Source organism: Moschus berezovskii, chromosome 24 (assembly GCF_049115385.1).
Source record: "Moschus berezovskii isolate FMDL1 chromosome 24, NW_MosBer_1.0, whole genome shotgun sequence".
Lineage (NCBI taxonomy): Eukaryota > Metazoa > Chordata > Mammalia > Artiodactyla > Moschidae > Moschus > Moschus berezovskii.
The window spans coordinates 50,218,813-50,246,284 of record NC_142483.1 but is presented as its reverse complement, the minus strand read 5'-3'; the positions used below and the strand labels follow the sequence as shown (position 1 = coordinate 50,246,284).

The following is a 27,472-nucleotide window of genomic DNA, read 5'->3' as shown; positions in this document are numbered from 1 at the left end:
AAATCTCATGGACAGAGGAGCCTGGTGGGCTATAATCCATGGGGTTGAAAAGAGTCAGACACGACTGAGCACGCACACATAACACATATTCTGAATTGTATATTCAGTATAAAGGGAAACCATCTATAGTATAAACTGAGAAGTGATGTGATGAGACCTGTGCTTTAGGAAAGCAACTCTAACAGCAAAGAGGCTCCTCCAAGGCTCCTGAAATAATACTGGTGAGAGAAGCTCAGGCTTGACCCTAATATCTGGAGATGGGGAGAAGAGATATTTAAAGAGGTACCAGGGGTGAGATTAAGAAACAACTATGTATAAAATAGATTAGTACAGATATATTATGTAGCACAAGCAATTATGGACATTATCTTTTAATAACTTTTAATGGCATATCATCTGTAAAAATACTGATCACCATGCTGTATACCTGAAACTAATGTAATATTTAAAATCGACTGTGTTTCATTTTAAAAAATACCATGGACTGATTCAACACTTTTGATTTAAAATAAAGGATTTTAGCAGGAACATCCTGCTTATTAATGGTGGCAACCAACTAGATTGTCAATGCTTCCTGCCTCTCTCTGTGGTCCATGCTGCTATTCCTTTGGGTTTTATCTAAGATGTGACTTCTTAGAACTGCCGGCTGCTCAGACCCTCCCCAACAATAAGTTTATTAGAGTCGAGATGTGTAGGAACCAGCTCTGCCAAAGCATAAAGCACACATCCAAGACAATGAACGGCATCACTAAAAATAATAAAAGATTAAGCACACATTCCAGGGAAGTGACAGGGCATTCTTGTGGAATTTGCCAGACTAAACTGTAGTGGATACTCTTCACTGTCTCTGTATCCACAAAGCCAGACCTCCAAAGTGGCTTTGCTGAGATACAGATTTTGGACACCGCCGGCAGGCAGCATCTCTGTGCAGCCATCGCGCTGGTCCAACAGGCTGGGCTTACAGCTGACCCCATGGAGCCCACAGCCTGTCTCAGCAGTTCATCGTCAACAAAAAAGTTCAGCAGCCTTTCACTATGCGACCAGAGACCAGGAACCTTCAGAGACTACCTTACTTCCCCACTGCACAGAGGAGGAAACTGAAAAGATGATCTTGGTTGCCCAAGGGTCCACCTCTTGGCCGCAGTGTCTCATCGTTCACCTGCACCTGATACCACGAGAGATTCTGAGTGCGGGAGCTGGTTTGATCCACAACTTTTTAGAGGCAGTGACTCAAAGACATGCATCTGTCTTTAAGGACAGGAATCTATAATTTGAACCAGATAGAAAAGAGTAGGCTTAAGATGACAGACTCTACAGTCCATTTCTATCCCACCTCCCCTCACCCCACCGTGTTCCTTCTTCAGGGTTCCCCCATATCTGAAAATGCGCTCAGCTGCATACATAGCTTACTTTCACTTTTCTCTATGCATACTGACTTCAATAAATCATTTTTTTAAAATTAAGAAGTGTGCCAACCATGCACAACCTCAAAAACACACCTCCCTGCCAGCAGTGCTAGTGATACTGATGGGAGCACCCAGCATGTGTCGGGGTGGACTCTGCCAGGTGTGTCATGTGCATTAGCCCCTTGAATTCTGTGGGGAGGGGCTGTTCTACCCCTATTTTACAAATGAGAGAACTGAGGCCCAGAGAGGTAACTTACCTTGTTCAAGGTCACATAGCCAATGAGTATATGGTACAAAGAAACTTCATTTCCATTCCCCAAAGTGACCGCAATGTTCTGTAGGCTTTTTTTTATTGACTTGGCCCAACATAGAAAGGAATGGTTTCTCTCCTGCCTGATTTCCCTTGAGATAATTTTGGATTCAGGATCTGTCTCATGGATGTCCCCTCCCCCAGCACACCCCCCGCCTTCCTATCCCACCTGTAGGAATGAAGACAGTGAGACAAAGATGATTGTTTTTGCTCTCCTTTTCACCAAGGGAGAAATAGTGAATGATCCATTTAGTTGACAGAGTGTCTTTAAACAGCCACCATCAGCCACACACTCTATGATGTGCTAGTGACCAGCTTAGATTGTGCCTTTGAGAGTGGCTAGACCTGCATTCAAATCTTGACTCCACTTCAGCTAAACAGCCCAGAGCAGGACGGTGCTGAATACCTCCTGGGGGTGATTGTATGAGTTAGACAGGAGATTGCATGGAGAGCACAGAGCCTACAAGAAATGTTAGAGAGAGGGAAGCCAGGCCCTAAAGAGAGAGTATAAATGGTGCTAGGCTGTATCAGCTCAGTCCTGGACCCCATCACCATTGAGGCTTAAACAGGAGAGCAGGACCCCTGTGCTTCCTGCCAGGCAAAACATCAGCTGGCTTCCAGGGTTGAGCGAGGTTTAGGTAGGCTTCCCCAAGGAGGGGATAGACATTCCAAGGACACGGACCAGGTTGGACAAAGCCCTGAGGCTGCCAAGGGAGACAATGACTGCCCAGAGTGGAGATTTCTGTCTCTTCAGCAAAGAGGAGCTTGAATAGGACCATGGGGTGTTGGGAGGATTGGCCACAGAAGACACGATGGATGCTTTGAATTATGCAAAAATAAACTCCACCGTGACCAGTGGGGCAAAAACAGAGCCAAAGGATGCAGTCAGTGTTGAGCTGATACATGTTAAACAGTGGCAGGAGGGTGTGGGAGCCTTGATTCATGTGTCAGTTTCAGTGGTGTAAATACTCTCATGATGGGCCATCTCAGAACACCACTGTAATTTCCTTAGACGTGGAGCTGGGAAGAGAGGCACACCATTGGCATCATTGGAATGAGCCAGCACACAATCATGGTTCATAAAAGCTGGAATAGCTTGCCTCAGTGAGACGTGGGCTCTGAGGAACCTATGGCTCCCTTTGGGGACCAGGGCTTAGCTCCTCAAGTGAATGCCTTCAGTGTCCTAGGCATCACCATGTGACCCAAGGCAGACTGTGCCTAGCCTTTGAGATCTACAGTCTCCTAGAGAAACTGGCATTAATCCAGTAATTACAGTAAGTTGCACAGTGCACAGAACACTCAGAAGTCCTGTCTTATCTGGAGGTCACACCCATGTCCTTTGTTTCAAAACCCATAATAAAACGGAGACTGTTATTGTCTTTTCTGAATCAAGAACATAGTACCTCGTCAAAGTTTTCTGCCATGCTTACATTCACTTCACGGTATTTAAATCAAGATTGTTGTCTTTACAAGCCCTTCAAGAATTGAGACTTCAAGTGTCTTTTCAGATCCTAGTGAAAAACCCATCAGAATACAACCAGGAAAGCATTCAACAGAGTCTGTTTTATAGCAACAGCTGTCTGGACACATCTCTCTAGTTCAGCCTCAATGTCAAGCCCAGGTTGGACCCCCTCGTGCAGTGGGTGCTTCTTTTGAGGGACCAGCTCACTCTTGCTTTGCCTCCCAGGTGGTCTTCGAGGCGTTGCACAATCTGGAGCCGCGAGGCTACGTCGTGGGGTGGATCATTGCCATCAGCTTGCTGGTGGGAATCCTCATCTTCCTGCTGCTGGCCGTGCTGCTCTGGAAGGTGAGTGGAGATCGTGGGTCCCCAGGGAGTCTCCACCCTGGCGTCCAGCTCTCCTGCCTTGCTGGGGTAGAGCTCCTCGACAGAGGTTTCGTGTTGGAACTTTCTTCCTGGAGCAAAGTCCCCTCCAGGCAGTGAAAGGAGTCTTGACTCCTCATGAGGTCATTCACACCTGAGGACTGGACCACTTCAGAGGGAACCCCAGAATTTCACCCTCCTCTTCTTGGGGCTTCCCAGCAGAGTGGCCACCAGTCCTAGCACAGGATGGTGGGAGCCTCTCTCCAAACCAGAAGCTTGGTGAGTGACAGCTGGGACTGGGATGTGGGTGGTTAGCTTGTTTACTTGTCATAAACAGATCTTCTCCCATGTGGAATATGGGAGAGATTTCCACCCAGAGGACTCTAGTAATGGAAATAGGCTGTGTGCCCAGGTGTCTCCATCAGAAGTTCTCCCAACCCCATGGGGGTTCATTTGTAGGTGCTCCAGGTGGGAGACTTTCCCTGCCTCCTTCGACGGGAAGCACCTGCTCATCCTTCACATCTTGCCTCTTGTCACTTTCTCAAGGAAGCAAGGTGTTCTCACCCTCAAGTCTAGGATAGTTTCTTTGCTCTGCACTTTGCTCTCAGAGACCTGGGGTCCTTGACTTTGGAGCCTCTGTATTCATCAGTAATGGTTTCAGAGTCATTATCTGAGGAATGTCTGCCTCTTCCACTGGAAGGTAATGTGCCAGCTGAGTGGGGTCCTGTCTCTTCTTGTTTCTGCCAAGTTCCCAGCTCCTAGAGGAGCATCAGGGACTGCAACAGGGACTTCCTGAAACCAAGTTCCTGCTTTTCTAGTGTTCTGTGTTTCAGAGGCAAGTGGAGACAGCCTTTTACATGATTTTGGATGGATGCTTTAAATTAAAATGATTAGTTTCTTTGGGACTCCAAAATAACTTGTATTTCTTGATCAATCATAGAAATATATCGGTAAGAAAAAAGTTTTCAAATACTCAGGAGCCCTTAGCCTAAAAGTGACCATTTCTGTTCACTTTACCTTTTGACCATTTTCTCTACAGAATAGAGACCAGGCATTCTCACAGCACCTACTTATTTTAGTGTATTAAGTTCTCCAGTAAAACACCTAATATGTTTTCAAGTGCAGGACGTCTAAAATGAAAGCAATAGATTCAGTTATCAATCTGAAAAAAATACATAACTTCAGAGTATCTAAAAAGTCTAGAAACAGGAAAAATAGTGTCTTGTGATACATTTTTTCAGATTGACGTTTGGACTGATTGCTTTAAATTCAGAGATTCTTCACCTAAAAAGTGTTTCAGGCTTGAAGAAAGATACATTGAACATATCACTTGAAAGTAGGTTTACCTCAGGTTCCCATGCTTTGAAGGCACCCCATGTACTGTTTCATAGCCTAGCTTTCTCTGAACACAGAGTTGTGAACATCTTTCCCTGTTTTTAAAAACCTGTGTCCAGTGCTGTCCTTGGGCTGCAGTTGTCGGCAGATCCCCATCCTTAGATGTTGGGGTTCAGGTGGTTCCTGGCTTCACACTTCTTGTAACTGCACCAGGGGATATGCTTAGAGCCAAATATTTGTGCAAATCTTTTATTATGTTCTTAAAAGGAAACTTTAAAAACAGAATTACTGAGTCAGAAGAAATGCTCATTTTAAGCCTTTTATTACATATTGCCAATTGTAACACTATAAAGGTTACACACGCAGTGTATCAAAAGTGCCTATTTTCTCATATATTTGCCAGGAGCGGATATTACCTTTTTGAAAGAAACCTGCCCATTTGTTGTTTGTTTAATCTGCGTGGCCAGATAGATTCTTAATTCTCCCTTTTCTCCAACTCCAACTCCTTCCTGCCAAGGCGTCTGGTCTGTGGGTAGAGAACAAAGCCAGCTCAGTGCTTGAGATCTGAAGACAACAAGGGCTTTGGGGTGTGTGTGTATGTGTGTGTGTGTGTGTGTGTGTGTGTGAGAGAGAGAGAGAGAGAGAGACTTCCTCTGTCTTTGTACAAGCATTTTAATTATTCATTTTAAAAAATTATATCACACTGTTGCTTTAATTTGTATTCCAAAAATTTCAAGTAAGTTTAGACATCTTTTTTTGTATATTTGTATTTTACTTGCTTTTTTCTTTTTTTTTTTTCTGTTACTTTTTGACCGCAAATTGTGGCATGTGGGATTTTGGTTCCCCAATCAGGGATCTAACCTGCACCCCCTGAATTATAAAAGTGCAGTCTTAACCACTGGACCACCAGTGAGGTCCCTGTATGGACATTTCAGAAGAGAGGAAGCACTGTCCTCCATGGCTGGGTGCATGGGACCAGGCAGGGACATGGAGTGGGGAGTGCATGGTTGCACCCACCCCCTCCTGTGACGGGAAGGCCTTCCCTTTGGGCCCCACTTCGCTCTGCTGCTTAAGAGCACCCTGTCTCCTGAGCACACACTCCCACCTCCTTCCAGTTGCCATCTGCTTTGCTTTGCTTCTATTGTGTTGTTTAAAAGAATGTAGTTGCAGGAGAGGGTGTCATGGGATGGCCAGCACCCTGAGGTCACCCAGTTGTGTGTGATCCAAAGAGCCCAGGTCCAAGGAGGCCAATACCACTGTCTGCCTTGGACTAGCCATGACATGGTGGCAGTCAAAGAGCCTTCACCAGACAAGGTCGCCATTAAGTGGGGGTAGGAGGAAGGGTCTAGAACAGTTCTGAGGAAGCTGGCGAGTGACGACGTGTAGGTCAAACAGCTTTGCTCACTGTCCAAGAGCAGTATTTGATTTAAACTCATATTTATTGAATACTTGCTTTGAACCAAACACTGGGCTAGGTGCCTGCATGCCACAGTGATTGTGACTTGTCTTGAGTGTGTCTCCATCGAGCATACAGACTGTGAATGTAGTTGAGGGTGGTGAGTGCTGGGCAGTGAGTGTTCTGGAAACTGTGACGAACACCATTGATTCCCCTGTCCCCACTCCAGGGGAATGAGAAGGTGGAAGAGTGCAGCACGGTGGATGAGGGCGCAGGCTTTTGCAGGCTGACAGCTGTGAACTGGAACCCTGGCTCCTGCCCTGGCCAGCCATGTGACCTTGGGAGAGCTGCTTACCCTCTCTGAGCCTCAACTTCCTCCTCTGTAAAACAGAGACCCTAATATTCAGCTTGAGGTATAGAGGTAACTTAGGCCAAATGCTTAGCACTTAATACTTGGCACTTACTAGAAGCCCCCAGCTATAGTCAGAGGACATGTCCCAAATGAGGTATCATTCAAGTCTGACCTTGGATTTGGTTTGTTTTCCAGGCGGGGAAGGACAGATGGATATTCCATGCAGAGAGAAGAGAGACCTGGGGACAGGGTGGGGGTGAGCACAGTCACCGCAGAAATGCCTGGGAGACTGGACTCCACCAGGCCCTTCCCTCCCCATGTAGACTCAGGGCCTCTCCACATGGCCCTTCCAGCAGAATGTGCTGACATTTACGTGGTGGCTCTGCTCTGGGAGAGCATAGTGAGAGCTGCCAGTTCTCTGAAAGGCTGGCCCAGAGCTGGCAAGGCATCATCCTACTGCACTCTGTGGAAGCAGTCACATGAAACCCTAGAGTCAAGGGACAGGAAAGAGACCCTGCCTCCCAGGGGGGAAGCACCAAAGGGTTAGTGGCATCTTTTGTCTATCATATGCCTGCTGTTCCAAAATATGGGTAAAACCTTAATCTTTTCTTTAAAACTCACTATGACAAAGGAAAGTTCACCTAACTGGAAGTTTTGTTGTTTTAAAGTAGATGAAACCTTATTTATCTCCCGGTATCATAGATAAAATTGTGATTGTACTCCTTAGAAGGAAAAAAAAGTAAAGCTCGGTGCAAGGTTCATGAACACGCTTGCCATTCAGACTGGCTTGTCTGTTTAGGCAAAGTGATAGTGCAGTAAGGAGCTTGGCAGAGGGAGTTCTTTAAGAAAAATATTTTTATCTTAAAGGACTATCTAAATGTGATGACTATATAGGACATTGACAAGGGCAAATGAAATGTAGGATTATTGTGAAGACCTATATAATGAAGCAGGGCAAAGGCTAACAGAGTTCTGCCAAGAGAACACACTGGTCATAGCAAACACCCTCTTCCAACAACACAAGACTCTACACATGGACATCACCAGATGGTCAACACCGAAATCAGATTGATTATATCCTTTGCAGCCAAAGATAGAGAAGCTCTATACAGTCAGCAAAAACAAAGCCAGGAGCTGACTGTGGCTCAGATCATGAACTCCTTATTGCCAAATTCAGACTTAAATTGAAGCAAGTGGGGAAAACCACTAGACCATTCAGGTATGACCTAAATCAAATCCCTTATGACTATACAGTGGAAGTGAGAGATAGATTTAAGGGACTAGATCTGATAGAGTGCCTGATGAACTATGGACAGAGGTTCGTGACATTGTACAGAAGACAGGGACCAAGAACATCCCAAGAAAAAGAAATGCAAAAAAGCAAAATGGCTGTCCGAGGAGGCCTTACAAATAGCTGTGAAAAGAAGAGAAGCGAAAAGCAAAGGAGAAAAGGAAAGATGTACCCATTTGAATGCAGAGTTCCAAAGAATAGCAAGGAGAGATAAGAAAGCCTTCCTCAGTGATCAATGCAAAGAAATAGAGGAAAACAACAGAATAGGAAAGACTAGAGATCTCTTCAAGAAAATTAGAGATACCAAGGGAACATTTCATGCAAAGATGGACTCAATAAAGGTCAGAAATGGTATGGACCTAACAGAAGCAGAAGATATTAAGAAGAGGTGGCAAGAATACACAGAAGAACTGTACAAAAAAGATCTTCACGACCAAGATAATCACAAAGGTGTGATCACTCACACTCACCTGGAGCTGGACATCCTGGAATGTGAAGTCAGGTGGGCCTTAGAAAGCATCACTACAAACAAAGCTAGTGGAGGTGATGGAATTCCAGTTGAGCTATTTCAAATTCTAAAAGAATGATGCTGTGAAAGTGCTGCACTCAATACGCCAGCAAATTTGGAAAACTCATCAGTGGCCACAGGACTGGAAAAGGTCAGTTTTCATTCCAATCCCAAAGAAAGGTAATGTCAAATAATGCTCAAACTAGTGCACAATTGTACTTATCTCACACGCTAGTAAAGTCATGCTCAGAATTCTCCAAGCCAGGCTTCAGCAATATGTGAACCATGAACTTCCAGATGTTCAAACTGGTTTTAGAAAAGGCAGAGGAACCAGAGATCAAATTGCCAACATCCAATGGATCATTGAAAAAGCAAGAGAGTTCCAGAAAAACATCTATTTCTGCTTCATTGATTATGCCAAAGCCTTTGACTGTGTGGATCACAATAAACTATGGAACATTCTGAAAGAGATGGGACTACCAGACCACCTGACCTGCCTCTTGAGAAACCTGTATGCAGGTCAGGAAGCAACAGTTAGAGCTGGACATGGAACAACAGATCGGTTCCAAATAGGAAAAGGAGTACGTCAAGGCTGTATATTGTCACCCTGCTTATTTAACTTATATGCAGAGTACATCATGAGAAATGCTGGGATGGAAGAAGCACAAGCTGGAATCAAGATTGCCAGGAGAAATATCAATAACCTCAGATATGCAGATGACACCACCCTTATGGCAGAAAGTGAAGAGGAACTAAAGAGCCTCTTGATGAAAGTGAAAGAGGAGAGTGAGAAGGTTGGCTTGAAGCTCAACATTCAGAAAACTAAGATCATGGCATCCGATCCCATCATTTCATGGCAAATAGATGGGAAAACAGTGGAAACAGTGACTGACTTTATTTTGGGGGGGCTCCAAAATCACTGCAGATGGTGATTGCAGCCATGAAATTAAAAGATGCTTGCTCCTTGGAAGGAAAGTTATGACCAACCTAGATAGCATATTAAAAAGCAGAGACATTACTTTGCCAACCAAGGTCTGTCTAGTCAAGGCTATGGTTTTTCCAGTGGTCATGTATGGATGTGAGAGTTGGACTATAAAGAAAGCTGAGCACTAAAGAATTGATGCTTTTGAACTATGGTGTTGAAGAAGACTCTTGAGAGTCCCTTGGACTGCAAGGAGATCCAACCAGTCCATCCTAAAGGAGATCCATCCTGGGTGTTCATTGGAAGGACTGATGCTGAAGCTGAAACTCCAATACTTTGGCCACCTGATGCAGAGAGTTAACTCATTGGAAAAGACCCTGATGCTGGGAAAGATTGAAGGCAGGAGAAGGGGATGACAGAGGATGAGATGGTTGGATGGCATCACCGACTCAATGGACATGGATTTGGGTGGACTCTGGGAGTTGGTGATGGACAGAGAGGCCTGGCGTGTTCATGGGGTCGCAAAGAGTTGGACATGACTGAGCGACTGAACTGAAACTGAAATATATTCCTAAACTTCCAACTACAGACCTCTTTTTTAAAATTTATTTTCTTGAAGTACAGCTAATTTATAACAGTCATTTACAATGACTTACAATTTGCACTTCTGCCATATTGTAAAGTAATTCATATTTATGTGTATATATACTTTTTCCTGTTCTTTTCCATTATGGTTTATCACAGGGTTTTGAATATAGTCCCTGTGATACACAGTAGGAACTTGTTGTTCATCCATCCTCTGTATAACTGTTTACGTCTACTAATCCCAAACTCCCAGTCCTTCCCTCTCCCATCCCCCCTCCCCTTGGCAACAAGAAGTATATGCTCTATCTCTTTGAGTCAGCTACAGCTCTCTTGTCAACTTGGATTTCTGTGTCTATAACCTAAGAAAAATTCATTGTGTATAGAGCTCTAATATTACATTGACAATCCAGAAATCTGTTGACTAATGGACCTAATATTTCAGTTAGATGGGAGGGCAAATGATTCTGGCTTATTACCATATTTCACACAGCATTCCCTCCAGTCCTTTCAAGGGGAAAGTCATCTAGTTGGCACTGTGAACCAGGAAACACTTCACTAGGAACTTTAAAGGCAAGTGAGCAATATTCAAGTTCTCTTCCCTTTCTCAAGCCACATCTCTTAAAGTTCCCTTTGCTGTAGCTCCTGACACTGCTGCATATGGTTGCTTGCCAGTGCCTTGAATTCATGAGCCCCAAATATTGTTCCCCAAAATGTACACTGATGGTGACTTGGTACTGGAAGTGAACAAGGCAGCTGGCCCAGTGTGGATGGACTTTTTATGCCACGGAGGCCTGCAGGTCAGCATGCTCTATACTTGCAAGTTGGCCAGCGCCTTCCCTCAGCAAACAGTATTGGATCCCTGCTAGGCACCCAGCTCAGGATGAAATGACAGCGGTAATAAGTAACAGAGCCCTCTCTCTATCTTGAAGAGTCTGGGAAAAGCAGTTGAGTGACCAGAGATGGTGACTGAGCCAAGCATGAGCAGCACTGGGCCAGGTAAAGACCCTGTGCCACCAGCTCCTGGCTCCTCCTACAGGTCACCATGGTGCTACCAACATGCCCATCATCCCATTTATCTGAAGCAGAAGCCCCTGGTAGGGTCAGCAAATGCCTTTTCCAGAGCCGAACTCCAGGCTCCCTGCCTCATACTCGCCCCGTTCTCTGCCTCTGGGCCTTCCAGAAGGCCGGCCGCTGGCATGTTAGGCACTCTCTCCTGCTCGGCAGCAGCAGATCCTGGCTCTGACGCAAAATCCACAACAAGGGGCCCCCAGCTAACCAGATCCTTCTTCAAATTCTGAAATGGATCCTAATCAGCTTTCCCAGAGCCAGGCTGTTAGCAGCCATTGGGAGCCATAATTTAAACTTTCTGTGCGAGGATTACAGTAGCCTGCCAAACCACCATGCAGGAAGAAAACTTTGAAATAGGAATCTCTTTTAAAGGAGAAAAATTCAAATGAGTCCCCTCTCCTTTCCTTTGGCTCCTGATTGGTTTTGAAATGGCCTGGCCCTGGGGCCTCTTCAAGACACTCATAAAGGCCTGTTTATAGGAGGAAGTTTCATTATTGTTCAGATGGTGTATGGGACTTGAACCTTTAAGGAGTGCCTTCAGCTCACCAAGCCAGCCTTTGAGTCAAGTGGTAAGAGAGTAGAGATGCTGTGATGTTTTTGCTTCAAGAGGAAAAGCCTCATTGAGGGCCCCAGACTTCTCTCTCCTCTTCTGCCTGCTCCCTTGTACAATTTGCCAAAACAAGCAGGCCACCACTCAGTGAAGGAGAAAACTGCATCCTTCTCTACTGCTTCCAACCCAGGAACCGTTCCCCTCCCTCCTCTTGGCCCCTTTTGCCAATGAGATGGTCTGGAGCAAAGGGCAGTGCCATCGCCTCATCAGAACCATGGCCAGCCTCTTCCCAAAAGGCCCAGAACCTGCCAACTTTGTCTGCTCTCAGGTGTTGTAGAGCTGGGCCATGCAACGGGTTTGTCACCCTCTTCAGAAGAACCAACTCAAACCGTCCGTCAGCTGAACCTGTTCTAAGAGCCTGCTGCTCCGGAGCTGGCTTTGGGCGCCTGGTTTTCACTTGAGAGCATTGCTGCAAATCTCAAGCAGAAGCACTTAGAAAAAGAAATCTGTGAAAAGGCTCAGAGGCTGTATAGGTCTGGCAGCCCCTCCGGGAGTCATTAGGGGGTTATCACCTTCCCTCCAGCTGGGCAATGAGAACCTTTCCTTGCTTCCCCTGCAGAGAAAAAGAAAATGCACAGGCACACACATACACACACCCCCTTTGCACTGTCTCAATTGAAACCATGTGCCAGAGACACTCGGTGGAGACTTATTTATATTTGGAAGTAAATATTGGGTTGACGTTGCACTGTTGACATCTTGAGACAGAGATGTGCTATGTAAATAGTCAAGGAACTTGAAAGGGCTGATAAACATGAGGCTCTGAGTCAGTCCAAAGAAGGAGTATGTCTGAGCCCCTTAGAATAGCTACCCAGGAGGCATCCCGAAGGCCAGGGAGGAGCGGGTGGGGGTCTCCCTAAAGACCAAGCACCATGGGGTTGTTAACTGTCCCTCATTCACCCCAGACTGGGCTGGGAAGGAGGAACCTGATGCTGCAAGCTGTGGACCCCAGAACCCAGTAATTCTCACTTCTCCCTTGGCCCCAGGCCTCTCACAGCATCCTCCTAATTAGGGCTATTCAAGGGGAAACTGGCTGTTTCCCTAGGAATTTTCTGGCAGGTTTTTTGATACAAGTTTGCATCAGTAAGTTGTGTGAATCTGTCAGAAGGTCTGAGGGAGCTGCCCTGTGATACTACAGGCCCCCTCTAGACCAGCACAGACAAGAAGCCAGAAAACCCCCTGCTCCCTCAGCTTCCAGCAGAGCCAAGTTTGGCTGGAGTCTCTCTTCCTGTAGGGTTTCCATGAGTGTTTCCTCTGCTACAGACAGATCAATTATAAACATAATCTTTTGCCCCTTACGTGCAAAGCAGGCCCTAGAAGGTTCCAGGAAAAGTGTAGGAAAACACAGACTCCACTGGCTTGGCATTGAATGAGGGGCTTCTTAGGGTCTGGTTTAACTCATCATGGATCATTTCCCAGTACCCTCAGCAAGGGCTCAACTGGCCCTGAAAATCTAAGTTTGTCCAGCATCTCTTCAAGATTTTCCCCAAAGTAACCATGAGCACTAGTGAGGGTGAAAGTGTAGGCCTGCTGCAGGGGAGAAATGCCTTTAAAGTCTTGATTTATCTTTGTGTTTAAGAGTTTTAGACTTCTGTATACTTTATAATATATCCATACTTTAATATCAAAATTCAAAATTTACTGTTCCCAAAAACTCTTTGTGAAAAGTTGATACTGGGTAAGGACTTTGTGTCCTGAGCCTCCTGCATGTGAGGGCTGGGCACACAGCTGCGTGCTTCACAAGCTACAGTGCTGAGTTTGCTTTGGGAACCAACATAAAAAGCCTTCATTATGTTTCAGGGCTGGAAGAGTTCTGAGAATGCCGTCCGTCTCTTGGATGGAGACAAAGACACTGGGGCTTAGAGCCAGGAGATGACCTGCTCTGGGGCCCCAGCATGAGCAGTAATCAGAACTCCAGGCTCCCCATGCACTACATCTCCTGTCCGGCCCTTCTGAGTAGGTCCTATGTCTCTGAGCAGGCCTGGCATGTCACAGTTGTTTGGGGGACCATGGCTTGGTAAACTCAGAGCCTAAGCTTTGGGCTATCTATCAAAATCCAAAATCAGGCTATAAACAACAGCATGAAGGCGATAGTCTCTTTTTCTGAAATGGAGTTCGTTTGATCACATAAGAAACATTAGTCTGACGGATCCAGCTCTAGACTATATGGTACCTTGGTGCATGTGTGCGCGCTGAGTCACTTCAGTCGTGTCTGACTCTTTGCAGCCCTGTGGACTACAGCCCACCAGGTTTCTCCGTCCGTGGGATTCTCTAGGCAAGAGTACTAGAGTAGGTTGCCATGCCCTCCTCCAAAGGGTCTTCCCAGCCCAGGGATTGAACTTGTGTCTGCATTCATTGTCTGCATTGCAGGCAGATTCTTTATCCACTAAGCCACCTGGGAAACCCATGGCACCTTGGTGCAAATGAGTAAACTACACCCTGTCCTCCAGAAGCTTTACTTCCGGCTGTCAGAAAATTCAGAAAATCTGATTTTGTTAGAAAAAGACACTCGACTGCCATCTGCTGGAAAATAGTTGCAATAAACTTCACGTCTCTGATATCTGTGGCATGAGTGGTGCCCCCGACGACTTATATGCAGTGCACAGCCTGTGCTACTGTACCCAGCACTCCCTAGTTATGAGAGTGGACTATGTTTTAAGAAATTGTCTTTGGGCTCCAGAGAAGAAGGACAAACATCAGTGGCAGCTCCAACCTTCCATATAAGAGACTGCGCACAGGTTGTGTTGGGAACAGGGCTCTGGAGACCCTGCTGCACTGGAGTGGGGTGGAGAGTTTGCAAGGCTGTTTCTAAGAGAAGCTTTACGGTTACTGCCAGTGGGTGCAGCGTTTTCAAGACTAATGCTGACTGCACTCCACTTGAGAAAAAATAATTCCTACAGGATATGATGCCGTCACTTTGTTGGTAACAAGTATGACACACATAAACATGAACTCAGAAGAGCCACCTGTGAGAGTCAGTGCAGACACTCTAAATCCTTGCTAGATCGCACACTCTGCATCAGATCCACATGCCAGCATAACATAGCTATGAGGAAGCATGCCAACTTTTTGTCCCCTTTAGAGGAACAAGACAAGTCTGTTCAGCAGGACCAGACACAGTGATGCTTTCTACCTGGAACCCTGTCAGCTGCCCCCCTGCCACTCTTCCCATGAGTGTCCACCCATTCATAAATCAGACAAAAATATGGAATTCTGTATCAGTTAACTCTTGCTGTGTAACAAACCGAAATTTAGGAGCTAAAACACAGCCACCATCTTCATAGCTCACAGTTCTGTGGGTTACACTGAGCTTGACAAGGCAGTCCTCCCATCTTTGTGGGGCTCACACCCCACAGCTGCAGGCATTTGGGTGCTCTCTGGTTCAGGAAGACAGCTGGGTGGACTCGTCTTTCAGCAGCAAGACCAAACTCGTTCACATGGAAGCCAGGCAGGGGTCTGAGAAAGCAAGCGGGAGTGTGCATGGCTGAAGTGTGGAACTGACAGGGCATCACCTCCCCTGTATTCAGCCATCAAAACAAGTCACAGCGCAGATTTGGGAAGCGAAAAGTAGCCTCAGTCTCCTGATAGTGTTTGTTGCAGAGCCATGGTACAGGGCATTTTTGCATTTGTCATTGGCACTAAGTAGAATTGAGATGCTAAGCTCTGGAGATAAGAAGCACAAATCCTTAGGAATCCTAAATGTGAAAGATAATAAGAGAGCAGAAGGCAGTTAAAGGTCTGCTTGATTGGTGCCACCGTGGAGATATGTTATATCTTTGGAGTTAAAGTGAGTAACCTAAGATCACTGAAACATCGTTCTATCTGCAGGCAGAATCCTGTGCTGAAAAATCTTATTCTATTGTAACATCCAGCCTTTTTTCTACCATTATGTTCTCCTCAGTTCAGAAAGTATGCATAACACACTTGCTCTGTTAACCACATCTTTAGCTTTCAAGAATGAGATATCAAGCAGTAACTTCTTGACAGACATTTCCACAAAGTCTTTGGTTGCTTTGCTGGCCTCCTGTGGGTATGCTTAGAGGATGGCAACAACAATCTTTTTCTGATTCTCCAGAACATTCAGGCCAAGCCTCCTTTCTACATTCCCTTGCAGAAGGAAGAAGGTGGTAGAGATTTGAGGAGAGAAAAGTGTATGTGTGGGGGTGTCAGGAAGTGGGGTTCTGACAGATGTGTGGGAAGATAAGGGAACTCAGTATCTGTCTGTAGAATGGACCTTGAGGATCAAAACTCAGAACACAAGACCCTTGCCAACTGTACTTTGGAAGCTTCCTCTCCCTCCTGGCCATCAGTCTGCCCTACTTTGCTGGCTGCTCTCAAAGGGAGCTCTCAGGACTTCCTTGGCCATGCAGGTGGAGGTGACCAGTGCTGGGTTCACAGTGAAGAAGTGTGATGACAGATGCACAAAGGAGTTAGATGTGCTTGCGAGCCTGGGTTTGCTTAACAGTTTGTTTAGGGCAAGTTTGGTATGTACATCCCGCATTGGCACAGACTGCATGATTACTAGTCTCAAAGGTCTTCAAATATGACTGTGAGAATTATATGCCAGTGACAGTGTGGTACCAAAAACCTGCAGTGCAGCCTCCCAGCAGTGAGCCAAGAGTGCATGTCTGTTTCATTTCCCTTACTCAGGGAGATCAAAATGAGGATTTGGGGGCAATTATTTATTTGGAAGACAGTCTCAGGAAACAGATGGGGGACCAGGAGAGGGAGAGGGCTGGGAACGAAGCTAATAAAGGATATTATCAAGCCGGTTACCACTGCAGGCAACTTCCATGGAGCACATACCTCAGGGTTTCGCACCCGAGGAGAGAGGGAGCTGGAGTATTTGTACACCCACTCCCATCAGTCATGTTTAAAGGCAGATACAGGAGAATGTCTGACCTCAGAAACAGAGGCCACTAACACTGGGGAGCACAGCACAAGAGATGCCAGGTGTTCCTGAGCGGGGAAAGGTCAGCTTTGGACTACAAAAGTTTACTTTTCTGTGGTGATAGAGCCTACACTGTGCGAGAACTGGAAATCCATCTTACCAAATGTGAAAAGCCATAAACACTGGAAAGAAAGATCTTTTCAGAACTAAACTAGGGAAACTACCATCATGGTTCAGGAGGAGTTGCCAGTTCTAGGGAGATACACACTGCCAGCTGTGTGCACAGCAGCTCACTGGGGTCACCGATTTGAGAGAAAGATCTAGAAGACAGCACAGTAGGTTGCAGCCCTGAAGACACTTTTAAACGCCTACTGTATGAGAGCAGCATTTATCAAACTGTTCCACAGTGGCTAGTGTCTCACAGGATATTAACTGATTTATCAAAAGTTAAATAAGCTTGAGAAATATCAAGTCCCTGACTTTCTCAATCCTTTCCTAAAAGGGTTAATTTGATCCTTTACTGATCTCCTGTACATTACAAATCTCTTAAAGAATACATCATCTCCAAATTTATTTGACCACGGAACCTCTTTCCTCCCAAACAACCTATGAATAGCTCAATAGCTAGTGTTCCCCAGCACAGAGTTTGGGAAACGCTCCACCAGACGTGCATTGCAAGGAACAAACAGCTTGTCATAAGAAAGCCTTCAGGGAGTCCATGCATTTTGAAGAGTGGCTCCATGTAACATTTCTTCTAAATCAGTCTAGTCTGAGGAGTTTTCCAGGCCTTTCCAGCACTGTAAGTAGATCATGCCTCCTCCCAGGCCAGGCAGCTTTGAAACCCAAACAGTTGATTCTCCAGCAGGTCTAACCCAGCCTCTCCTCTTTCTGCCTTTCAGATGGGCTTCTTTCGCAGAAGGTACAGAGAAATTATTGAAGCTGAGAAGAACCGGCAAGAGAATGAAGACAGTTGGGACTGGGTCCAGAAAAACCAGTGACCCGCTACCCCACCCTGCGACGCGGCCCAGTCGTTCGCCTGTCGTCCCGATCTTTGTATCTTCCATATTTGGAAGAAAGAATCTTCTCCAGATTTTTCGGAGGCCCCACGATGCTGTTCTTGTCCTCATTCTCTCAAGCCCAGGTGGCAACCTGAGGCAGCCACTTCGGCCAGGCCGCCTGACTGGAACCACCACCACCTCCTTTTCCAGTTGAACTCCGAACTTTGGAAAGCCGGCTGCAGAGCTGGGGGATATTTATGGATGCAACAAGTGTGGTCAACCCTCAGGGGAAAACTGTTAACCTAAAAGTATTTTTATAAATATAAGCCTTTTATACTGATTATGTCTTTATATTTGTATCGATGTTTTATTATTTCTATTAAATGATTATATAGTTCACTCAAGCACTGATATCTGGCCTGAAATCTTGGAAATACCTGTACATTTATACAAATGTTAAAGGAAAAAGGATCTTATTGTACTTTGGAATGGAACTTGCTGTTAAAAAAAGGACTTGCAGATGAAATCATCTGAAGGAACCTCGTGTGATGAATCCATCAAGCAGGCGGTGCTATATATCAACTGCAGTTGGGGTTGACCGCGAAGACATTTCATGTCTTTGTTGCTTGGAGTCAAGTGTGAAGTAATGTGCTAAAGAACCAAGAGTGTTTTTTCATCTGTACCTTTCGTTGGAAGATTCCCAGCAGGAATTTGGATGGAAAAACCTGATTCCTGAGGCCTGCTCTGCATCACCTTATAGAGCAAGCATTTCACCCTTCTTTCACTTGGATTAAGACATGAAAGATTGGAGCAATGCCAGTTGGTTATCTGGTAAACCTCAGAATGGCATCTCATCCTGGACAAAGTGCATCAGAGTCCACATACCACCAGGACTCAATCAGTGGCCGTCAAGCAGAGACTTGTGTCTGAATGCTGTGATGTGTTGCCTTTTCATGGTAATTTGAGTCAGAGGTCTCCATTGTGCCCAACACTCTTGCTGTCCCAGCTAGTGGTAATTGCAGAGTCCTTCCTGGAGATGACCTGAATGGTCAACCTGTCTTTTTTAAAAAATTGTATCTTAGGTGGGATTCTTAAGAAGTAGACCCTGAAACAAGGATTTTCACACAGTAACTTATGAAGGAAGTTTCCCCAGGGCACACCAGTAAAGACATGAGAGAAGCAAGACAGGAAAGGGGAGGAAGCCATACAAGGAAGTCATATCAGGGCACATCCTGTGCAGGGGGGCTTCAGCTTAACCCTGCAATGGGCTCTGGAGGGTAACTTATGCCTCAGAATTGTACCAGTCCGCAGCAAGGGAGCTGAGCGTTCAGTCTTGCACCCAGGGGAGATGTAAACATTTTTTCACTTCCTGCCAGCAAAAGAGCCCCCATAGCTCAGGAACAGTCCTCAAAAAGAGAGCTGCACCCCGACCTGGGAGGCACACAGAAATGATGTAAAGGGCTCTGGGCATAGCACTGATGTCATCACCTATCCCCTGCAGGGCTGAAGGCCGAGTTATGGCCTTCACCATGCGAGCTCTCTGTTTGACAGTGTTTATTACCAGATGCACAGTGCTGTCCAGGTTTGAGTGTGGTGTGATTCTCTGAAAGGGCGAGGAGAGGGTGGAGCAGCATGCTGAGCACTGCACCTGGCCTGTGGTGAACACGGTAATGGTGAGCAGCCCTGGCTGCTGTTGCCACTGCTGGAAAACCATCTGGTATGAAGGAAAGTGTGTCTAAGAACAGGGTCTGACAGAGTCCTCAGTGACTTATCACAGTCTGCTCAAGCCACAGGCACAAACAGATGGCATCAGATGCAAATGAAACAAGAAACAAGACCAGGCATCTCTCTTCTAGGGCCGTGTTGACTGGAGGTTAACATGTTAGGGGCCTGTGAGTGTTGTTGAAAAGACACAGAACTCAACTGCAGGGAGACAGGATTTTCTAAACACATAGTTGGCCAGTCCTTGCAAAGATACCTAAAGTTTTGGCAAAATCATGAGAGTGCTGGGCACTTGCGAACCTGGCATGGAGCACGCGTGTCTTTGTTTTTTATGCAGTTTACTCTGATACAGGAAGATGCGGAATGCATCATGCTTCCCTTCCCAGTGACCATGGAGGTAGACAGAAGCCAGAGGGTCAAGGGCATGAACTAGGTTGGTCTTAGGAGGAAGTTAAAGATACAGCCTCTCACTGAGGGGTGGAGGCCCTGAGGTAACAACAGGCAGATGCAGGCAGAGAAACCAGCTCTCACTGAGAGCTCACCTAGGACAGATCTGCGTGGACCCCAGCTGCACCTGAGGCACTGTGCTGAGTGCCTGTGGCGCTCCTGGGAGCCCCATCGCACACTTTGCCCCAGGGGAGACAGATCTTCCCACAGGAGAGCATAGAGCGTGGATTCCTTTACAAAACCTCATTTGCAGCTCTCCTTGGACATTCTCTTGCTTGTTTCATGGTGTTCTTTAATAAATCATTTAGGACTTCCCTGGTGGCTCAGCTAGTAAAGAATCTGCCTGCAATGCAGGAGACCCCGGTTCGATTCCTGGGTCAGGAATCCACTGAAGAAGGGATAGGCTATCCACTCCAGTATTCTTGGGCTTCCCAGGTGGCTCAGGGGGTAAAGAATCTGCCTGCAATGCAGGAGACCTGGGTTTGATCCCTGGGTTGGGAAGATCTGGAGAAGGGAACGCTCTACCCACTCCAGTATTCTGGCCTGAAGAATTCCATGGACTGTATAGTTCATGGGGTCGCAAAGAGTCAGACACGACTGAATGACTTTCACTTTCACCTTTTGGGATTCTTAGGTGGTAGACCTGGACAACTCCATCCGCAACTTTGACTAAATGCATTAATGGGCACTCACCAGCCTCCTGCAAGGAGTGCAGATGCATTGGTGAGAGTGTAACAGGATAACTGGCAGGCCCACAGTTCCGCAGCCTCAGTGGGGGAAGGGCAGACTCCATAACCAGTGTCAGAGCTAGGATTCATGTGCTTCTGAGTGGTAGACACTCAGGAGTGAGCACATACCCCGGAGGTTACTAAGACTCAATAGGGCAGTTTTTAAGAAAATCATGCTTGGCATCTGCTGGAGCAAATACTGGCGGCCAGTCTGGGACGGGGGTACCTCTGCTTGTTTCCTATTGCTGAGTAGCAGGCGGGCTGCAGGGAGTGGAGAGTTGACCAGGGAGCACAGACAGAGAGGGGAAGTCGAGCAGGTTGTCAGGGTTCTCAGCTTGGCCAGTTCACCGGCTCCATCCAGTTCAGAAGCCATCAGTAGGCTCTCGAGGGAAGCAGACAGAATGGGTTGGTATGTCTTTGTTCTTTTTCCAGAAGGTTCTTTTAAGATTCCACAGCGCCTTCCAATTTCTGCCTTTCCTGCCTCTGTGGGTTTGCTGTGGAACGCTATCTGATACTCTCTTGCACAGCATTGTCAGCTTCAGCTTTTGACTGTGTATTCACTAGGGTTGTCATCAACTCTCACAAGGATTGAGATGCTTTTTAAATATGAAAAAAGGACCTTTGTATAAATTGAGAGAATACCCCCTTTTTTCACTTATGCTCAGTTTACATGGACTAAGGAGTTTGGAACACCCCCTAAGTGAGTCTTGAACCCATCACAAAGAGGCCATGAGGTTCAGGAATGAAGGGACACTGGCAGGAGTGAGTGGGTCCAGTGGTTTTATGGTGACTGACAGGCATGTGTCCAGAATCACTTGCTACTGAGGTCACTGAGGCATTGTCAATCAGTTCTTCAGAAAAATTCCATCAGCATCACCAAGCCATCAGCATTCTGAAGTTGGTTAAGCTTTGTAGAAAATCCAGTAGAAAGTTCTCCTTTACCAAGTCATACATAGCCTTCAGGCCTGGAGCCAGAGGCAAGGAGATTCCACACAAAACCAGCAGGCCTCCTAGAAACATCCAGGACTCGTTTTTGTTGTGAATGTGTAACAGGTCCACTAGGTGGTTGAGATGGGTGCTGACACGCAAACTGTGGAACCATAGCAAAGTCATTTTTAGAAAGCTTGCTGCTGCTGCTGCTGCTAAGTCGCTTCAGTCGTGCCCGACTCTGTGTGACCCCATAGACGGAAGCCCACCAGGCTCCCCCATCCATGGGATTTTCCAGGCAAGAGTACTGGAGTGGCTTGCCATTGCCTTCTCCGTTTAGAAAGCTTATTCTACTTTTATTTTCGGATAAGTCATCATGGCAGGGGAATGCAGTTGTGCATGGGTTACATGTAAACCTATACCTGTTGAAACCTACACCTGATTCAGACTTCCTGAAGTGTAGAGGCAGAATAAAGGATTGGCTTTGGGGGGAAATGGCCCGTTAGCAGATTAAAGGCAGAAAACCACTGTCCCTTAGAAGTGTTCCAAGTATGCAGGGTTTTAGTCCATGATTTGTTTAGCTATGTAGAGCAAGAAGATGCACAGCGGAGAATGTGTTTTGAAGCAAAGAATGGCTGAAGTGGCAGTAGGGTCAAAATGAATCTTCTATAATGTCTTCTGATTTTCAGCATGTGAGGGGGGTAATGACCAAATATCCTATGTGATGCAATGTTTATAGCACAATGATCTAGGTTTCAGCCTGTGTTAAGGTTTTTTTTCAAATTCTAATGTGTGACTGACAGAGTGAGTTTAAAAGCTTTAAGAGTGATCAATTGCATGGCAGGCACCCACGCTAGTTCACTTCCAGAACTTGACTGATGCATCCATGTTTCTGTTGAGGAATTTTTGTGGGAGGGATGTTCCTCTTCACAAAGTCACATGTATTCAAGTCTATGCAGTCACTTCTAATTCACTTGCACTGTTTGGGAAATGCAGGTTTACAAAAATACATGTTTGGAATAAAAAAAAAATGGCTGCAAATGATTCAGGAGTTCTGTCTGTAATTTCTTTTCCCTTTTTAGGTTGTTGAAGATGGGGCTTCAGTGTAATACCGCATGAGCATTTAAAGAGCCTGTACAGGTCCATCTAATTAATTGCACATAAAGAACACACTATGTGGTCGAACTGCCCCTGACCTTTGGCCTTCCTTCCATGGTCCTCACCTTCTCTGTGCGTCACTCACCCACCAGAGCAGCACCTGGGACCTTGGCCTTAGCATTTTGTTGTTGGTCAGTCACTCAGTCATGTCTGGCTCTCTGTGACCCCATGGATTATGGCATGCTTGGCTTCCCTGTCCTTCACCGTCTCCCGGAGTTTGCTCAAACTCTGTCCATTCAGTTGGTGATGGGCGTCCTCTGTCACCCCCTTCTCCTCCTGCCCTCAGCCTTTCCCAGCATCAGGGTCTTTTCCAATGAGTCAGCTCTTAGGTCTTAGGATGGATGGTCTTAGGATGAATGTGACCAGATTGAATGGGCTAGGTTCCTAACTGTTGTTAGTAGACGAGTCCTTCTGCGTCTCCCAGTTAGGAAGCGTTTTCCCAGGAGCCTTTTGGTAGCATCCTTACACATTTACAAACATCGTGTTCTCTTACATTTTTAATCTTCTCCATCTGTCTAGTTGTCTTCCTGTTCTTATCTCAAATGGTGTTCGTTTGTGTGTTTTTCTCTTTGTTCCCTAGAAGAGGCCAACAAAGATCTATTTTATTGATCTTTTCAAAAATAAGTCTTGATAAATCTTTGGCTATACCGATTAAATCTACTGGGTTTTCCTTTCTATTTCATTAATTATTGCTTTTATACTTATTAAGGTTTATTTTATTGCCCTGTGGTTAAAAATCATACACACACACACCCCCCACAATGTAGAAGAGAGTCTGAAAAGATACATACCAAGGGGTTAAAAATTGTTGTCTTTAGGTAGATGGGATTGTCAATGGTTTTGCTTTGCATTTTGTTTTTACTTGTCTGAAATTTCATTTTCTATAGTGAGCATATCACAATGAAACATATGCAAATTATTTTAAAAATAACATTACATCTGAGAGAGTATGAATTGCTAAGCCAAAAGAGGTCTCAAATTCTAAGTCTGGAAAGAAAGAGATTTGTTTACAGCAAAGATCACTGATGATCCTGACACACTTAGGACAATGGTCTAGTGAAAAATTTCAACCAAACTTTTTAACTCTGAATGCTTTCTGACTTAACAAGACCAGGCAGATCACTAGTGCTGATTAAATATGCTTCTCTCCTGTTGCCTTAATCCAGGAAAAGGCCTTGACTAACTCAAAGGAATCAAAGATACAACAGTAAGAGGAAGAAAAATGGCCAATTAGTAAAGTGTACCTCCTGTTCAATCAGGAGTTGTATAATCCACTGGATTACCTCTGGTCCTTAAAGTCTATCTATTCGTCAAGATACTATGCTTAGTAATAGAATTCATGGGAGTGCTAAATCAGAGCTCTGTCTGCACTATCAAATCATTGGCAGCTATCCACCAGCAACGTCCCCTAACCCTGAGGTCATGTCCATTCATTCTATGTAACATCCAACTAACGTGGATATAACAAATATCTCCAGCTCTACACTGAAATCTGAGGCTGTGCTGTCTGGGCCTGCTGCCAAACCTCTGCTTCACCTCAAAGTCTAGTCCAGATCATTGTGTACTTTATTTAATATGATTCTTCTATAATTGAAAAAATACCTAAAAATTAAAACAAATCTCAATAGATGTATAAAAACTACTCTCTGAAGTCGCAAAATCACCAAATAAATGAATAAGCAGGGGGCATTTTAAAAAGAATTTTCAGGAAAACTTTCTTCTAAGAAATAGAAGATTTGGAAAAAATGAAATCCTGTCCAGTATGACATCAATTTGGAACCTACTTTATCAGTTAGAAGAGTATTTGCTCCATGTAATAGAAAAATCCAAAATAGCAATGGTTTAAACATTGCTGAAAGTATGTTCCTCTCTCACATAAAAGAAGACTGGATGTGGGGCATCAAGTATTGGATGATCAGGATCATCATCAAGCTTCATGGATGATCATGATACCAGCTTCTCTCTTTCTATGCATGTGGCTTAAAGTTACCTCATGGTCCCATATGGCTACCAGGGTACCAGCCATTGTGTCCACATTCCTAGTCAGCAGTAGAGGGGGAGGATAAAATGGCATATGCCCCTTCCCTTTTCACCAGCCTTCTCAGAAGTCCCATACAATACTGACCAGAAGGTAGTCATATAAATGCATTCGCTTGTAAAGGAGGCTGGGGAATGGATCGTTAATGAATAAGAGGAGAATACATGTTGAAGACAAGTAACAGTTGCCGTACCCACTGGTGTAAGACACTCAGAATATAGCTGCCTTAAGCCCTAACGTGTATCCTTCAAATTCTTGAGTCTGACTGAATTTGAGCAAGAGCAATACCTTTATTTATGCAACTCTGGGGTATGCAGAGTTGGTTAATCATATTCATTTTTTATGTTATGTGCTTTTCTTGTTTAGCCCCCGCCATCCCCATTCACATTCTTCTCTCTTCTAGAGGCACCAAGTCTGATGAATTGAATATATGTCCTTAGGAGTATATGTACATGGTGTTATTTTATGTTTCTCTCAAATGGTATTGAGCCTGAAAGGCTGTGTTTATATTTTTTAGGGATATATTCATGTTGCTTTGTTTACATCTAGTTTGTTGTTTCCAGCTGCAGCACTACCTTCTACATTGTTTTCACCACAGTTTACTTCTCCAGTCTCTCTGAAGGAGACCTTTGACTGCTTCCACCCTCCTGCTGCACTGAACACCCTCCCCCATGTCCCCTGAAGGGACTGGGTAGAATCTCTCCCAGTACATATTACATACATAACATCTTAACATGGTTACAGTCTCATTCTCCGGATTCTGAAATGAGCACACGGTGGATGCTCGCAGCAGAGTGCCTGTCCCTGAATCCCTGCCCAACATGGGATTCTCTCTCTTGCCAATCTCCTGTGCTGTATGGAGTTAGCTTTGAATGTGCTCGACAGCCATACGCATGCATCTCTTCATATTCTTATTGTCCATCTGGGTTTCCTCTTCTGGAATCAGATTCACTTCCTCGAACAGTCTGTCCATTAGATTTCCAGAGTAGCACACCCACCCCATCCCTGGCCACTTCTGCTTCCTTTGCTGGTTCCCACTCATCTTCCCAGCCTCTAGATGTTGGAAGAGATCAGAGCTGTGACCTTGGAACTCCTTCCATCTGTACCCCTTGGAGACCCTGATCAAAACTCCTGGCATTCCATGTTACCTACAGGACCCAGGTGCCTCCTGCCTGGTCCTCTCCCCTGAAATCTAGGCTTGTAGTATTCAGCTAGATCATAAACCTTTCAAACTGAGCATGTGCAGAGCTGGACTGCTGCTGCCCCATCTCTGGAAATGACAGCTTTATTCTTCTGCTTGCTCTGGCCGAAATCATTGCAGTCACCCTTGGCTCAGCCTTCTCCCATGCTACAACCAATCAGAGTTCAGTTCAGTTCAGTCACTAAGTCATGCCCAACTCTTTGTGACCCCATGGACTGCAGTCCACCAGCCTTCCCTGTCCTTCACCATCTCCTGGAGTTTGCTCAAATTCACGTCCATTGCATGGGTGATGCCATCCAACCATCTCATCCTCTATCGTCACCTTCTCCTTCTGCCTTCAATCTTTCCCAGCATCAGGGTCCCTGCCAAATACTCTTTAAAAAAGAAAAACACTAATTTGAAAAGATGCACCACAATGTTAATAGCAGTATTTTTACAATAGCCAAGATATGGAAGCAACCTAAATGTCCATCCACAGATGAATGGATAAAGAAAATGTGACATATATATATATATATATAGTAGAATACTACTAGGCCATAAAAAAAAAAGAAAATGTTACCATTCACAGCAACATGGATGAACTTTGGAGGACATTGTGCCCAGTGAGATAAGCCAGATGAATAAAAACAATTACTGTGTGTTATATCATATGTGAAATCTAAAAGATACAACAAACTAGTGAATAAAGCAAAAAAGAGGCAGACTCACAGATACAGAGAAAAAACTAGTGGTTACCAATGGAGGGAGGGTGCAGTATAGGAATAGAGGGGGAAAGGGGCTATTATGGGATTAAATGAAATCATCTGTGTGAATATTTGGAAGATTGTAAAGCATTCATTGCCAGGCAAGCTTGAGAACTTTCAGGATCACTCAGAAACCATCCTGTTTCTCTCTCCATACCTATAATGGCTTGGATGTTTCTTTATTTCTTTTTAGTTTTGCCCATCTTTACCTTTTATTTAGGACTGAGGCTATTTTATTAAGTACTTAAAAGTTTAAATTATCTGTCTTTTCCAGATGTAATTGGGCATTCTATCATTACGCAGTGATCTTTTTCTGTAGTAATACTTTCTTGTCTTCAGATCTGTGTTGGTTAGTTAGTATTTATACAACATATCTTTTCTCATTCGCTTATTTATAGCCCTTCTCTATCCTTATATTTTGTATGCGTCACTTGTAAACAGAATATAGTTGGGTTTTTAAAATCCATTCTAACAATGTTTGTCATTTTACTGGAACATTTAGTTTATCTGTATTATTAATGAAATAATTGAATTTATATCTCCCATCTTATTTTGTGGGGCCTTGTTTGCCTATCTTAAGTTTCTTTTTTATTTTTCACATTCCATTCTTTCCCAGTCTTTCTTCTTTTGTTCTTTAAGGGGATTCACAGATACCCTAGAACTTTAAGACTTATCATAGTTTACTTGCCTAAACTACCACACTCTAAAGTTGATAGCTCTTCTAAAGCATTTTAATTTTTTTCTTCCACCTCATAAGTCTTTGTTTCTGTTGTTTTTTGTGGTGACTTTCTGTAGTCAAAATATTGCTCATGTATATCCCACTTCCTCTGTTCTTCATTGTTTCTTTTATCTTAGATCTTTATTCCCAGGCTCATTTTCCTTCTGCCTAATATATCCTTTAGAATTTTTTAGTGAAAGTCTGTTGGTGGCCAGTAGTTCAGTTTTGTTATATTTGAAGCTTCTTTAATCTGCCATATTCTTGACTTCTTGCTGGTATAGAACTCAGGCATT

General features: G+C 44.9%; 1 protein-coding gene across 1 annotated transcript in view; it reads left to right on the top strand.

The window, feature by feature from the left end:
• Positions 1-22,382, top strand: part of ITGA9 (integrin subunit alpha 9) — a 383,781-nt gene extending 361,399 nt beyond the window's left edge. The window contains exons 27-28 of the mRNA XM_055414653.2: positions 3,404-3,523; positions 17,396-22,382. Of these exons, the coding sequence (XP_055270628.2) occupies positions 3,404-3,523; positions 17,396-17,494 (219 nt within the window). The 3' untranslated portion in view covers positions 17,495-22,382. The remainder of the gene's footprint in view (positions 1-3,403; positions 3,524-17,395) is intronic.
• The last annotated feature ends 5,090 nt before the right edge of the window (positions 22,383-27,472 follow it).